Genomic DNA, 15,554 nt, shown 5'->3' on the forward strand with positions numbered 1-15,554 from the left:
GGGGTCCTGATGTCATTCACCCTGATTTGACTTTAGAGTCATTCCCTTCCTAAGCCCCCATAAAGGAGAGCCTGGGGCTCTGGCTTCTCTCAGCCCCCTCACTCCTGACTTCCTCCACTGCCTCGACTTTGGTCTTCTTGGAACATTATGCCTGGTTTTGTTGAGGTTCAGCCCCCCACCCCGAAGAGGATGATGGTCTCTTGATCATTCACTTCATTCAACAAATCTTCACTGGGCACCTCCTTGGGCCAGACAGGGTTTCAGGTGCCCAGATCTGGATTAAGCCTTGTCAGAGGGGGTCTGGGGGTGGGAAAGGAAGGGTACCCACTCCCTGCCTCAGTGGTAGGAGGAGGCCTGCTGAAGGGGTCATGGAGTTAGTGTGATGAAGACGGGCACCGAACATGGAGTCAGACTGATCCAGGTTCAAATCCCATCCCCAGAACTTCCTGCCTGTGGGAGATTAGCAGGGGGTGGCCCCTTGTTGAGTCTTAGTTTCCTCATCAGTAAAACAGGGGCCAGGACACTGAGTGTACTGTGAGGTCCGTACTGCTTTCCCAAGCATATGCTGGGCCTTTGAAGCTGGCTCAGTATTGTTGACCGTCTACTCTAACTGGAGGTCTGGGTTGTGCTGAGGCTGACATCTGCCTTTTCCCTGCCCAGAGTGTCATTTCTGAGCTTTCCTTCCAGGTAGCAATTCCAAGCAGCCAAAGGAGAGATGCCGTTCTGTGGCTTACTATCTTTCTGACTCGGAGGAAAGTCGGGCATGGGGGACCCGCTGTCAGCAAGCCATGCAAGGGTTGAGTGAACTCCAAGTCCCATCAGCTGCACTTCCTCCTTAATGACATCCTCTGTGGTCCAAACCCCTTCCAAAGTCATCCTGTATCCCTCCAAGATGCAGCGAACCAGAGGCTGTAGAGCCTTGCCTCATTAACTATTCACGCCATCTGCTTATGCTCTTTGAATATAATGCTGCTTCCATCAAGTCACAGATTCTCAGCCTTAGCCACACACTGGAATGACCTGGAAAGCAGACGGGTCACTGGTCTGACCCCCAGCAATCCTGACTTAGTTGGTCTGGGATATGGCTGAGTGTCGGGGTTTTAAAAAGCTTCCCAAGTGACTCTAGTGCACAGCCAGGGTTGGGGCCTTCTTTGTTAGGGCGAGGGCCTTTCTGCACGGCAGCTGGGGGTCTCAGGCTGTGAGCCCTCAGTCCCAGTGGATCTCTGACAGGTGCTTTGGACCACCCCTCAGCTCTGGCTTGTTTTTCTGCTTTAGTCTCAAGCATCTGTGCTGAACTTTGAATTTCAGTTATCATATTTTTAATTCCAGAGAGTTATTTTTTCTTCTCTGTTTCTCTTTTTATAACATCCAGCTCTTGTTTCATGACTGCCGTTCTTAACTCTGAGGTCATTAAAAAATACACACACGTGTCCGTGTTAGTAGATTGTTCTAGATTTCTGCATTGTTTCTGTTTCCTCCAGTTTCCTCTTCACTGTTCCATGTGTTTGCTTGTTTTGTTGTGTCTCTGTCTGCAATGTTGGAAACTTCTCTCAAATGTCTGATGATCCTTCTGCTTATGTTTGTCGACACAACGCTATAGGCAGGTTGGCAAACTGATTTTTTGGATGACAGAACTACCTAAATTCAGCTCTGATAGGTCTTTTGTCTGGGGTCAATCCAGTTTTTCAAAGAACGGTGAGAACGAGACAGTCTGGGGCCAGGCCCCCATGTGCATCCTACCTACCTTTATTTTTATGTTTATAAGTTTATTTTTAAAGGTTTTAATTATTTATGAGAAAGAGAGCAAGATAGAACAAGTAAGAACAGGGGGAGAGGGAGAAGCAGGCTCCCCGCTGAGGGGCTCCATCCCAGGACCCTGAAATCATGACCTGAGGTGAAGGCAGACGCTTGACTGTCACCCAGGCACCGCCCACCTACCCTTGTTTAAAGGGGCCCTCCACCCTGAACATAGTCAGTTCCCAGCTCTCAGTTTCTTCCTTTGCTCCCACTTCCTTGCCCTTCTCTGAGCGACTTTCCCTTCTCTCCCTTTTTCAAATACACTTCTTTGCCCAGTGGTTGACTTTGGCCTCAGAGGCGCTGGTATACAGTGGCTAGGCTCTGGAGTCAGATCTGTGTTTGAGAACCGGCTGCACCTGCTCCTGCCCTTGCGCTACCTGTCCCTGCCCCCGACCTTCACCCGATCTTGGCTTTGCACACCGTTGTTTTCCTTTTTCACACACACTCAGGCGTGAGACCCAGTCCTTCCTCTGTCATGGGGACCGGAGCTCATGCCAAGAGTTTCGATTTAGTGCATCTTGCTGAAGTTCCCGTGGATGCCTCGGGGTGGGACTGCACTTCACAGCACGGCCTCTCAGCTCCTTCCTGGTGTCCGTCCTCCTCACTCCTGCAATCCTTTCCCCCACACCCTTTGCTTCCATGATTGTCCTGGGAACTTCCAACTCTTCTCCCTTGTCTCCCTCTAATGTCTTGCCGGTCAATATCCAGGCATTTGGAGTCTCATCTTCTACCCCAAGAACTTTATGTATTTTTTTCAAGTAAAGACAGTTCTGGGACACCTGGGTGGCTCAGTCAGTTAGGTGTCTGCCTTCAGCTCAGATCATAATCCCAGTCCTGGGATCGAGTCCTGCGTCGGGTTCCCTGCTCAGCGGGGAGTCCGCTTCTCCCTCTGCCTGCTGCTCCCCCAGCTTGTGGGCGCTCTCTCTCTTTGGCAAATAAATAGATAAAATCTAAAAAAAAAAATAAAAAAAAGATTGTTCTTTCTGCAAGAGGAATGCTGGTGGCAGGTACTGAGAGATGCTCCTACACCTTAGTGATTCTCAAGCCCACCTGGAGAACTCACTTAACATAGAGTGAGTTGGGAAAGGCACCTGTCTTACACAGATGGCTGGGCCCCACCCTCAGGGTTTCTGACTCAGCTGGCCTGGGGTGGGTGTGAGGAATTTGCATTTCTAACACATTCTCAAAATGATGCTGCTGGTCTGGAGGCCACACTTGGAGAACCATTGCTACATCTTATTACAATAATAATTATTTTACGTTTTTTTGGGGGGTGAGGATTAAGTGGGCAAATTAATGTTAGGCACCAAGCTTGGTGCCTGGTGCTTGTATAGATGTAATAGATGCTGGTTACGATTTTGCAGGCTGGTCCAATGAATTTCGTTCCAGCTAGCTGGTATCGTCATCGTAACCGCCTTCTATCTGATGCTACTGTCTTCTCTGAAGTCGCTTCTTTTGTCTGTTAATCCAGACAAAAGAACTGGAAGTTATGGTTGGTGCAACAAATTTCAGGGAACTGGGCTACACGGCATTTCCCCTTCCCTGGCTCTCTGCCAACATTTCTAGAAATAGATGAAAAAAAAATAAGGCAAGTACTTACACCCTAATATTATACTGAGAAGCTGAATGAATAAATAGTGGCTCTTGGGGCACCTGGGTGGCTCAGTGGGTTAAAGCCTCTGCCTTCGGCTTGGGTCATGGTCCCAGGGTCCTGGGATCGAGCCCTGCATCGGGCTCTCTGCTCAGCAGGGAGCCTGCTTCCTCCTCTCTCTCTGTCTGCCTCTCTGCCTACTTGTGATCTCCGTGTGTCAAATAAATAAATAAAATCTTTAAAAAAAATAGTGGCTCTCTAACCCCACATACTGAAAAATTGATATGTGAGCCCGCAGGTATCAAAGACAGGACTGAAAACCACTGGTCTTGCCTAGTGCCTTTTTTTTTTTTTTCTTTTTTTTTTTTTTTTTTTTTTTTTGAGAGGGAGTGAAGGCAGAGGGAGAGGGAGAGAGAGAATCCCAAGCAGGCTCCATGCCCAGTGTGGAGCCCGACTCAGGGCTCAATCTCACGATCCTGAGATCATGACCTGAGCCCAAATCAAGAGTCGGGTCCTTAACCACCTGAACCGCCCAGGTGCCCCTTGCCTGTTGCTTTCTTGAGGAATGCCTAAGGCTTCTATAGCTGGAGACATCTGCTCCAGTCCCCTAGCTCCGCTCATTCCGGGGCTGCAGAGGGTGGCTTCTCGAGAGAGCTGATTCACTCTGTTTCCTGTCTCTGAGGCACCTGGGCCCGAAGGGAGGCCCGCATGGCAGGAAGTGAAAACAGAGCCTGTTCCAGCCTGACCCCGTCCTTCTGACAGACAATCCTCAAACTCTCAGCATCTCTGTGGAGCAGGGCTAAACGAAGGGAGGATCCCCGAGACGGTCCAGATAGAATGTCTGCCCCTGTCTCTCTTTCTTACTAGCATCTGGCTGAAAAGATGCCCCCGATTCTTCAGCTTTCTGTCTGTGTCCAGAGTTTGTCTCCCCGGGTTGGAGAGATGATACAGGTCTAGAAGCCTCCGAGGTTCTGTTTCCTATCTCCTTGGATTTATACCTTAGCACTGCCATTATCCATGCAGCTTCCAGCACCCACACACTTCCTCCTTAGGGGGCAGGCCTGTCCCCACAGGGAACGCTCTCATTAAAAGGAACAGCAGCTGCCCCACAGAACTCCAGCCTTTCTCAGGGCCTGAGCAGGCGGGGGTGCAGTGGGCAAAGCCATTGGCGGCTCAGGGCCAGGTGCTGTGGTCTCCTGGCAGCCCCGCCCTAGTAATGAGGGCCCAGCCACCGAGCTGATCCTTTGAAGATGTGTCCCAAAGCTCTCCCCTGGTGATCAGTGACAGGAGCCCGGTGTCCTGCTTTAGCCAAATGACTAGCTTAGCCTCTTTTATGAGAAAAGGAACTCCTTATTGGAAACCAAATTATAAATTAATTAGCAGCTTCTTCTGGGGCTATGCACATCAACACCACCCCATGATGACTTTCTAGAGCGAACCCCCTCATTCCAGGGGTATAAAAAGGCCCAAGCAGGTTGGGGTCTGTAGACACCAGCAATCCAGGTGGCCGCCGCTGAGGAGAAGGGACCTTCCCAGACATGACTTCCAACTGTTCAGCTTCCATCAAGAGCTGCCCACGGCCCTCCTCTGTCTGTTCCAGCAGCATGAGCTGCCGGCCCGAGATGTGCCTGGGTTATGTCTGCCAGCCCGTGAGCTGCGTGCCTTCTGTCAGCGTGCCCACCACCTACCGTCCCGCCAGCTGCTTCTCCAAGACCTACCTCTCCAGCTCCTGCTGGTCCAGCAGCTGCCGGCCCTCTAGCGGCATCTCCAGCTCCATGGGCACCTGTAGCTGGTTCTGCGAGGGCTCTTTCAATGGCAACGAGAAGGAGACCATGCAGTCCCTGAACGACCGCCTGGCCTGCTACCTGGAGAAGGTGCGCCAGCTGGAGCGGGAGAATGCGGAGCTGGAGAGCAAGATCCAAGAGGCCTGCCAGTCTCAAGTGGCCACCATGAGTCCTGACTACCAGTCCTACTTCAGGACCATTGAGGAACTCCAGCAGAAGGTGAGCGCAAGCAGCGAACAGACTCACGGGGAAGGCAGCCAGAAGGGCTAGCGCTCCAGATTTGAATCTCGTTAATTCATTAAGCCACATTCAGGGGAAAGACACTTCCCTAGGGCATGGGGTTATCTCATAATTTGAGTGTTCAGCTAGAGCCCTTAATGCAGAAGAGGACTGGGATCTAGTCTCGGCTCTACCACTGCATGACTTTGGGAGGGCCCTTCTCTTCCCTAGACCTCAGTTTCCTCATCTGTAAAATGGGGATGAAAAGAGCTTTCATCTGGTGGCGCTGGTAAGAAGATTCCAAGAATCGAGGCAAGTAATGTGTTTACCATAGCCTCTGGTAAACGGCGAGTTTTCCGTAAATGCTAGTGCTTATTAAGGGTCTGTCTGTCCCATGAATGACTTCAGACTTAATGAGATTCTTTCCTTCCACAATGTTCATTGCAGCCAAAATAGGGGCAGTTGGATTCATGAAGACCTAGTGCTTAAAAAATAAATTTTGGGGGTGTCTGGGTAGCTCAATGGGTTAAGCCTCTGCTTTTGGCTCAGGTCATGATCTCAGGGTTCAGGGATCGAGCCCCGCATCGGGCTCTCTGCTCAGCAGGGAGCCTGCTTCTCCCATCTCTCTCTGCCTGCCTGTCTACTTGTGATCTCTGTCTTTCAAATAAATAAATGAAATCTTAAAAAAAATAAATAAATTACATGTTCTCCAATGATTAGTGGTTCATCTAATATTCTCTAGAGCTCCAGGAAAACAGGGCTTCTGCAGTGATGGGTCACAGGCTGCTGAACCCCATCAGCTACTGGCTTCTCATTTGGGATCTTTTTCCTTTTCCTTGTCCTGGATTAACCACCTCTTGTGCCTTGGCCCCCACCAGGTTCTGTGCACCAAGGCAGAGAACGCCAGGATGGTCGTGCACATTGACAATGCCAAGCTGGCTGCGGACGACTTCAGGACCAAGTGAGTTTGGCGGAGGCGCACGGGCCCTCCCCTCCCTGCAAGTCTTCAGGGAGCAGCTCTCCATTAGTTTCAGAGAGGGCTGGAGAAGCCCCAGCAGCTCCAGGCCTTTTCTGAGTTACGGTCTTCAGCTTTAGCCCTCAGTTGCTGCCCCTGCCCTTGCCCAGGTATGAGACGGAGCTGACCATGCGGCAGCTGGTGGAGGCCGACACCAATGGCCTGCGCCGGATCCTGGACGAGCTGACCCTGTGCAAGGCTGACCTGGAGGCCCAGGTGGAGTCCCTGAAGGAGGAGCTGCTGTGCCTCAAGAAGAACCACGAGCAGGTGAGACCTGAAGTCAAGATGACGTTGGCCCTGGGAAGCCGAACGGGAAGAATGAGAGGTTTTGGGGTTGAAATTCCCAGGGACTGCCATGTAAAGTTTCTGGGACTTGCCCAGTTTACTGAACCTTTCCGAGGTGGATTTCCTTTTTCTGTCCCCACCCTGTTCTTCTTCTGCTCTCCTGTTTGCATATCCAAAAGCTGCAGGTCAACCCTTTATTTTCTGATGTTCCCCCCCTCGTCGCCGGCAGGTCCTTGAAGGGAAACTCCTCCACCCTGGGCACCGATGTGCTGCAAAGCCCACTGGAGGTCTGATGTTTTCCCTCTCCTTCTCTGAAATGGATTCTCAACCTCTTGACTTGGGATTTGAAAGAACAAGTGTTTTGGAATCCTGGCTGGGTCTCCTTAGGCTTAGATGTAAAGTAACAATCAGTACCACATACTCACTGAGTGCCCTAAGGTAACTGACTCATCCTGCTTAAGTCAGAGAGCTGGGAACCACACCAAGAGGCCACTAATGAGGCATTATCACACACTCCGGGCAGCCTCCGAGACAACTTTCTCTCCTTGGCAGCCAAGCCTGGGGCGGGGGGTTGCCTGCTCACACTCAGGCCTTGAACCAATTGAAGCCAGGCTCCTGCTGCCCTCTGTCCCAGATATACACAGGCTGGGAGGGGGGTTGGCGATAGAGGGGCACGGGTTTCCCTTTTCAGCCCAAGGAGATCAAACAAATCCCGTCGTTGCTCTCGGCTTCTGCCAAAGTGACAGGGAGTGCGATGGACTGCTTCTGCTGTTATGGGAGCACCCGGCCGGCGCTGGAAGACCACAGGGCACGTTTCACAGTGGACTGCAGTCCTCAAAGGGCTCCTCGAACCTAGACATCTTAGCTTCTTCTGTTCCATCATTTTGTGTCTCGCTGGGGTGGCGACCGTTTGACTTCACCCTTGTGCCTTTTCAGGAAGTCAGTGCCCTCCGCTGCCAGCTGGGGGACCGCCTTAACATTGAAGTAGACGCTGCGCCCCCCGTGGACCTGAACAGGATGCTGGAGGAGATGCGGTGTCAGTATGAGACTGTGGTGGAGGCCAACCTCAGGGACGTGGAGGAATGGTTCAACACACAGGTGGGCCTCTCGCCGGTGGGCCGGCCTCCCTCGGATCCCCAGGCAGGTACACCTGCCCTTCTTCTATCTCCCCCCATTGCAGATGGAGGAACTTAACCAGCAGGTGGCCACGAGCTCCGAGCAGCTGCAGAGCTACCAGTCGGACATCATTGACCTGAGACGCACGGTCAACACGCTGGAGATCGAGCTGCAGGCTCAGCACAGCCTGGTGGGTGCTGCCCACTGGGTGGTCTCTGGAACCCTGGGTGGCATTGTGCTTAGAGGCAGGCATTCAGGAGGCAGATGGAGGCCCAGATTCAGCCATCATGGCGTGTCTCCCGTCCGACATGGGGCAGGTGGGCGCTGTTGAACACAACTCCCCAGGAAGGCTTATTCTCCGCTTGGTCTGTGCTTCCAAACCCATGCTGCCTGTCGGAGTTTTACCACTTCCCACGCTCAGGCTCCTCTCTGGATGAGTGAAATCAGAGTCTGTGGAGTTGGGACCTAGGCCCCAGGATTCTCTGAAAGCTCCCACGTGACTTCAATGTGCAGCCAGGGCTGAAGACCACAGATCTGAATAATGCCGTAGGGGATGAGCCTGGTGAACCTCAAATCCAAAGTGTAAAGCCAGACTGAGGCTGAAGAAGAAATAAGGGATTTATGATCACACGATCTGGGTTCAAATTCTAGTCTCTCTCTCTCTTTTTTTAAAGATTTTATTTATTTATTTGACAGAGATGACAATAGGCAGAGAGGCAGGCAGAGAGAGAAAGTGGGGGAAGCAGGCTCCCTGCTGAGCAGAGAGCCCGATGTGGGGCTCGATCCCACAACCCTGGGATCATGACCTGAGCCAAAGGCAGAGGCTTTAACTCACTGAGCCACCCAGGTGCCCCCAAATTCTAGTCTTGTTACCTGCCAGCTGCTTAAGTTTGAATAAGTCACCCCAGCCTTTTGGGGATTAGTTTTCATGGTGACTTAGGTGGGGAGGGGTCATTCCCAGCCCCAAAGAGAGAGAGGTGGCTCTTCTTGGTTCTTTCTGAACCAGGAAAATAGGTCTATTCCTCGGCAATTTTGTCTTTCCCTTTGCCTTAGAGGGACTCTCTGGAATCCACCCTGGCAGAGACCGAGGCCCGCTACGGCTCCCAGCTGGCCCAGATGCAGTGCCTGATCAGCAACGTGGAGGCCCAGCTGGCCGAGATCAGGTGTGACCTGGAGTGGCAGAACCAGGAGTATAAGGTGCTACTGGACGTCAAGGCCCGGCTGGAGTGCGAGATCAACACGTATCGGGGCCTGCTGGAGAGCGAGGACTGCAAGTGAGTGGGCCTGGCTGAGGCTGTATGGCTGTAGGCGAGGGCTGGAGGAGGCTATGGGAAGTGACTGGGCCTACCCATGAGATGGAGCCCTGCCATGATTAAGAAACAGTTGGGAAGCTGGTACGATCCAAAGAAAGTCGGGCAGGTGTTGGTGCTGCCGTCCCAAACCCGGCCCACTGGAGACTGTTGTGTTCCTTTCTGTGTCGGCACACTCCTTCCAAGGGCTTTCCAGGGGCAGGGCACCATGGGGGACAGGGGGATAGATGGTGACCAGCCCTCTGCTCTCAGGTTGTTTCCATCTGTTTAGGGAGACAGACAAGCAACTGGAGGTCATACTTGGGGTAAAGGTTTACTGCACTTGGGAGGACAAGGTAGCTTAACATGACTGAGCTATGGTGGGAAGGGGAAGAGGAAAGACCGGTGAGACCCGTTCCTGGAGAACCACGAAGTCCATGCTGGGGAGGGAGGACCTTATTTGATAGACAATTGAAAGGCCTTTTTTTTTTTTTTTTTTTGAGGAGGAAATGATAGAATTTTCTCAACTGCCTATCTCCCCAGTGAGATGGTTAACACCTAGAACTCAGAGACATTATAAATTTTCTTTATCTCCTACACCTGGCACACAGTAAATGCTCAGTAAATGTTCCTTGACTGAGTCCATGAAAACTCAAAGCTGCTCTTCAGGAAGATGCACAGATGGCTGCAGGGCGGGGGCGTCCCAGCAAGGAGCGTGTTCAAGAGGCCCTGGCCATGGTCTAGGCAAGCAGTAGGGAGGGTCAGAAGCTGGGCATTGCAGGGAGGCTCAGCACGGCCTGCTGGTCACCTGGGCACAGGATGCCTCGGACCGTGGACACCTGGTGGGCTGACCGCTGTTGTAGACCTTTTCTTATTCTGCATTCAGCCTTGCTTTTCTGTCATTTAGTCTCACCCCCTGGGGCAAGAGTTGCTTAAGAGTTGCTCCTCTTCAGGGAGCAGGCTGTTACCATGCACGAGTGACATGGGTCACTGTGGGGCTGTGGAGAACCAGAGAGCTGTGCCTAACCCAGTGAGGGCACTGCCCGCCTCGGGGCCATTTCTAACAACCAGTATTGTTAGGTCTTTCGATTGTTCAAGAGAAGCTGGGAATCCTGATGTCTTTTAAACATCAAATTCTTCTTATTTTTACATATTTTCAACAAATTAGAAAAAAATACAGCACCATACAAAACATATTTCAGGCTGGATATGGTCCCTGGGTACCTGTCCAGTTTCTGGGCTATCTGGTTCCCATATATTGTCTAGTGTGTTGTTTCTGGTTTTGAGCCCACATCTGCCAGTCTCTGAGATCACCCTTTTTTCTCTGCCATGTATGCCTTCTGCATGAATTACTTACCTCTTCTTATTCAACACATTCTCATGACGTTCCTGCTCCAGGCCAGGTTTGCAGGGTGTGCGTACGTACACGGCTGCTGACCTCACTGTTTTAGGGGACACAGACTGTAACAGAATAATCATGAATCATTCTGGGAGGAGGAACACGGTAGTTCTGGGGGACTTGATACAGAGAGATCAGGGAGGGCTTCCAGGATGCGGCTGTTGAGTTGAAGGAAGCTGTTCTTCATCATGGCCCACATGGAGCAGGGAGAGGCACGCTTCTATTTGTATTTGTAGAAGATCGCTCTGCCCTCGAAGTTGACAGTAGTTAGGAGGGGCAAGAGTGGAGCTTGGGAGACCAATGAGGAGGCTGCTGGGGTCATACAGGCAAAGATGGAGGTGGGACCAGGGAAGCTGAGCGGAGAAGGTGAGCAGTGGGGGAGTTTGAGAGGCATCTGGGGGGCAGAACCACGGCATGTGTTGCTGAGTTGGACTTTTTTCTAATCCTGCCCCACACGTCTTTCTTCTGCAGGTTGCCCTGTAACCCATGCTCCACTCCCTCCTGTCCTCCTTGTGCACCTTCCCCCAGCATGCCCCGCACCGTCTGTGTGCCCCGCACCGTCTGTGTGCCTTGCGTGCCCTGCCCTCAGAGCCGCTTCTGAAGTCTCTCATATTGATGGATCCTGCAGACACCAGAGCTGGGTGGCTGGAGCCTCCTCAGGCAGAGTCTGACCACAGTCCCAGGCCCCAAGGAAGCCCTCCAGCAGCGGTGCTGGGAGGTGGGCTTGTGCAACCCGCTATGACCTGCAGGGGGCGCCCTAGCTCCCACTTCTTAGACGCTGCCTCTCCCTTCCACCTGCCCATTGCTCTTTGCTGATGTTCATGGTTGTCTGTTCGGCCTCAAGAGCATATTCTTTTAACTGGTAAATAAAGCCTCATCCAGTGGCCCTGCAAACACATCTTTCTCTATTTGTCGCTTTGTTGCTGTATCCACCAGCCAGTTCTACTCAGCTGGGCTCAAGAGAAACGTCACTAAACTCTGTATTTATTTTTATGTCCCGTCTGCTTCCACAGGCTTGGGAGGCACTCGCTAGAAAGACCCACATGCCATATACTACGTAAAGCTAGGCCATCGGTCCAGAGCCAAGTAATAAAAGAATAAAGAGAAGAGGGAGATAATTAAGCCAGAAACCTAGGCCAAACTACTGTAATTGAGAATACTGTTATAACCCCACCCCTCTACCTCATTACAGCTGGTACAATACGATCATTCATTCACTCATTCAAATAACCTTTACTATGGCCTCCTTTGTGCAGATTGGGTGTTAGGAGCCGGCGAGCCCCTGGGTAGCCCTCCAGACATTTGTTCATGCCTTGCTTGCTCCTTGCGACAATCTGTGAGAAAGGTACCATTATTTTCTCTTTGTAAATGAGGAAACTGAGACCCAGAGAGGTTAAGAAACTTGCCCAAGGTCACACAGCTAGTAAGAAGTGGACCCAGGACTCCGTATAGGCTGTTAGGCCCCAGGGACACTCAAGCAATTCATAATTCTGAGTCCTCATATTTGCAAACTAGAGCTGGATGCAGGGGTTACAAAAATTGCAAGTGATCCCTACTGTCTAGATGTCTAGGATTGGAGAGGGTGCTGAGGGCAGTGTGTATAAGGCCCCACTCTTCCTCAACAAAGGCCAGATAACAACAAAAACAACAACGACAATAGTAATAATCATGACAACCCCTTCTGGAGCACTTACGATGCACCAGGAGCTGTGCTGAGCACATTACGTAAATCAGCCTAAAGCAGCTCGCACAATCACCATGTAAGAGAGGCATCGTGTCTATTTAGAAAAGAGAAACCAAGGAGTGGAAGATGGGTCAGTTGCCCAAAGTTCCATGCAAGGACAGAGATTCAAACCCAGGTCCTGCTGTTTCCACTGAAAAATTTATTTGAAACACTCTGTTGGACAGCTACCTTCCCACCGAGAAAGAGCACACACTAGCAAAGACTGGGAGAAAGTACTTGACTGGGGAGAGTAGGAAGGGCCTCAAGCAGCTTGTGGCATTTGAGATGGGCCTGAATGTCTACAGAGCAAACGAGAGGTAGCCACGTGTGGGGCCTGCATAGAAGCAGAGGTCGTGAGTGGCTGGGGCAGCAGGTGTCCCTGTGGAAGCCTGGTGGGAATAAAGCTCATGTGGTAGGGAGATATCAGACTATGGGGGAGGCGCCTTGTGTACCCAAAAGAGCCCGGACTCCATCCCGAAGGCAGCGGGAGAGCTGCTGCAGGTTCTGGGCCCCAGGATGGCATGGCTGGAGTGATATTTTAGAAAGTTTCACCAAGGAGTGTCAAAAGGATGACTGAGAGGCAGGGGGAGAGCTCATACGAGTGTGTGGAAGAAGCTAAGGGGACCTCAGCTCAGGTTGTGACAGTGGGAAGGTCAATGTGAGAGGCTCAGTAAAGAACCCCACTTGGCAAGGCTGGCCATGGCAGATGACGAGGAGAACGCCAGAAATGGGAATCTCGCACCCCTTTCTGAACCTCAACCTCCAAACACACCGTTCTTCCTTAATGAGCTGAGGTGATGTTTCTATTAAAGATCTACCTTCTGGCCTTGCCAAGAAATGACGAGAGACGGATTGGCTCCTGCCACTGCCTGGGGCTCTTAGGACATGATCCTGCATGCAGACCTGGCAGGAAGGGCCTCGAGCCTTACGGGACACACAAACACACTGCTTAGCCAGCTGTGGTTTGTGAGTGTGGAGGTGAGGGGAACATTTCATCGAGCTGGAATGCCAAGGGGGAGGAGCTTCTGGCCAACTGGATAATCTTGTAACTGAGTACCAACCAGCGGCCGTTCTTGTTTTCAATCCCTGTGCAAATTTGCCTAGAATGTGCTTAGCTTGATAAACACAATAGACTGAACAGAATCAGATCTTTGGTTCTAAAATCCTGGGCCTGTTCTGTCCAATATGGAAGCCACAAACTACAGATGGCTTTTGAATTTTTAATTAAATAAAATGGAAAATTCAGTTCCTCAATTGTACAACCCGTGCCTCAAGTGCTCACACGATGGGGTACCATACTGGATAGGGCAGATGTAAAGTATTTCCATTATTCCAGAATGTTCTATTCACCAGCACTGTCCTAAACTGTCAGAATCATAAGGAGACTTCCAGATGATCTGGCCTAGCCTCTTCCATTCACAGATGAGGAGTCTAAGGCCCAGAGAGTTGGAAAGATGTGCTCACAGACATACAACCAACAGATGAGAATCAAAGTCTGGTGGGTCTCTCTGAGCCCTTCATGTTTTCTCCTAGGACCAAGGTTTATTATTATTTCAGGCTAATAAATATTTTTCCTTTCTCCTCCTTTCATGTTCTTAAGAGCAGAGGCATTTTCTCTGAGATGTTGAAATTCGATTCTGGGATGATATAGTTCCCCTTAAAAAAAAAAAACAACACCAACAACCGGAAACCACCAAACTTAGAATTGCCTTATTGTTGGAGCATGTGGCTCAGTAACATCACAGACCCCAGGCTGCGGCCAGAGCCGTAGCAAGCACACAGGGCTTGCAGGCCAGGAGTCCGGGCCCTTGGACCCTTTGTGGACTTCTGCAGGTTTCTTTTCCCTCAGAGCGTCCTGTCCAATTCATCCAGGCCTCTGTTTCATACCCTTGTGTCATCCAACTTGCCAAGACCTGTATGACCACCAAAATGCCTGTTAAAGCTTTTTATACGATACCAAGCCCGGAGTGCGGCCCCCTCTGCTGGACATGGGTGGCCACCATCTTCTGTGTTTGGATGGTGCTTCCAAGTGAGGGAGCTTGCGAGCTATCCTCCTGCCTAGCCTATCTCTCTTTTTTGATGGATGGAAAAACCAGGGGTGTAGACTTTGAGAGATCGTTATACTCACCAGCACCAGAACCTCCTGGAAAGTGGACCCAGGGCTACACATATGGGGATTCTCAGAGGAATTCTGTCCTCATTTCTAAGCATTCGGAATTAATGACCTCCAGTTTATAGGAAAACTTAGGCAGGACTAGAGCAAAGTAGTAAAACCGCTGGCATATTTGATGTTTGAGAGAAACTCCCACAGGTCGCTGGATCCTCCCTGAGTGGGGACTGGAAAAGAAAGGACATGTGTTTCAAAGATGAGACTTTCCCTGAGGCCATCAAGGGGACAGGTGCACAGCCTTGGGTCTCACTGCCCTAGAGCAAGGCCCCCTTCTCGGGGTGGGAGTGAGGGCTGACCAGGACAAAGCTGGGTTCAGGGAAGCTTCCAGAAAGGCCCAGCTGTCGGACACACTGACTAAGAGAATCGGCAGGATAGTCTGTGGACTGAACTGCACTGGATGGTACCCTCCCTATGATATTGGGAAGGATGTCTGCAATAGAACCAGAAAAGGAGATGCCTGTTGAAAATTGGGAAGATCATGAATAAGAAAACAATTTTTTGTGTGTTTCGTAGATTTTAGTACCAATCACGCAACGATCTCAATTTTGCTAAGTAAAAATTTCCTAAAATCGTTTGAATTTTATCTTTTGGAACAGCTGGTCAAGATAAATTCATTTCCTATCCCAATTTTGCTAAGTAAAAATTTCCTAAAATCGTTTGAATTTTATCTTTTGGAACAGCTGGTCAAGATAAATTCACTTCCTATCCCTATCCCTAAGCCCTAAATAAGTAGCCAAATACACCAATGCGCCTCTTGGCACAAGGGAAACTATCAGCAACTTTGGCTTCACAAATCCAGTGCTGGGATCCCAGTCCTGCCGCCACTAGCTGTGCCACTGTGATGGGTCCCCTAACTCCATGCATGGCAGTCTATCTCCTCCACGAGTCAGTGGGACAGAATGCCTCTTAACTGTCCATTATGATGTCTGGCAGACCCTAAGCACTCAAATTATGTCAGTTAAAAATCGGCATTGACAACAAGTCCCTCTTGTGACATCCCCTAGGGACTATGGCAGCTGAGTCACTTTTCAGAGCCATTTCACCCCCAAATTCAGAAAGAACAGTGACACCACCACACTAACCACCACTGTCTGAGCAGCTTTGTCTTCTTCTGAGGTTGAAGAGCTTCTGGATAGATTTCTGGTCTTGGTCTAAATGGTTCAGTG

At 50.8% G+C, this 15,554-nt stretch overlaps 1 protein-coding gene across 1 annotated transcript; it reads left to right on the forward strand.

The window, feature by feature from the left end:
- The first annotated feature begins 4,926 nt into the window (after positions 1-4,926).
- KRT32 (keratin 32) lies at positions 4,927-11,096 on the forward strand. Its single transcript, XM_059380696.1, has 7 exons — positions 4,927-5,391; positions 6,270-6,352; positions 6,517-6,673; positions 7,628-7,789; positions 7,872-7,997; positions 8,861-9,081; positions 10,967-11,096. The coding sequence occupies exons 1-7, from the start codon at positions 4,927-4,929 to the stop codon at positions 11,094-11,096; spliced, it is 1,344 nt and encodes a 447-aa protein (XP_059236679.1).
- Positions 11,097-15,554: the final 4,458 nt, after the last annotated feature.

The sequence above is a fragment of the Mustela nigripes genome, chromosome 16 (assembly GCF_022355385.1).
Source record: "Mustela nigripes isolate SB6536 chromosome 16, MUSNIG.SB6536, whole genome shotgun sequence".
Classification (NCBI taxonomy): Eukaryota; Metazoa; Chordata; class Mammalia; order Carnivora; family Mustelidae; genus Mustela; species Mustela nigripes.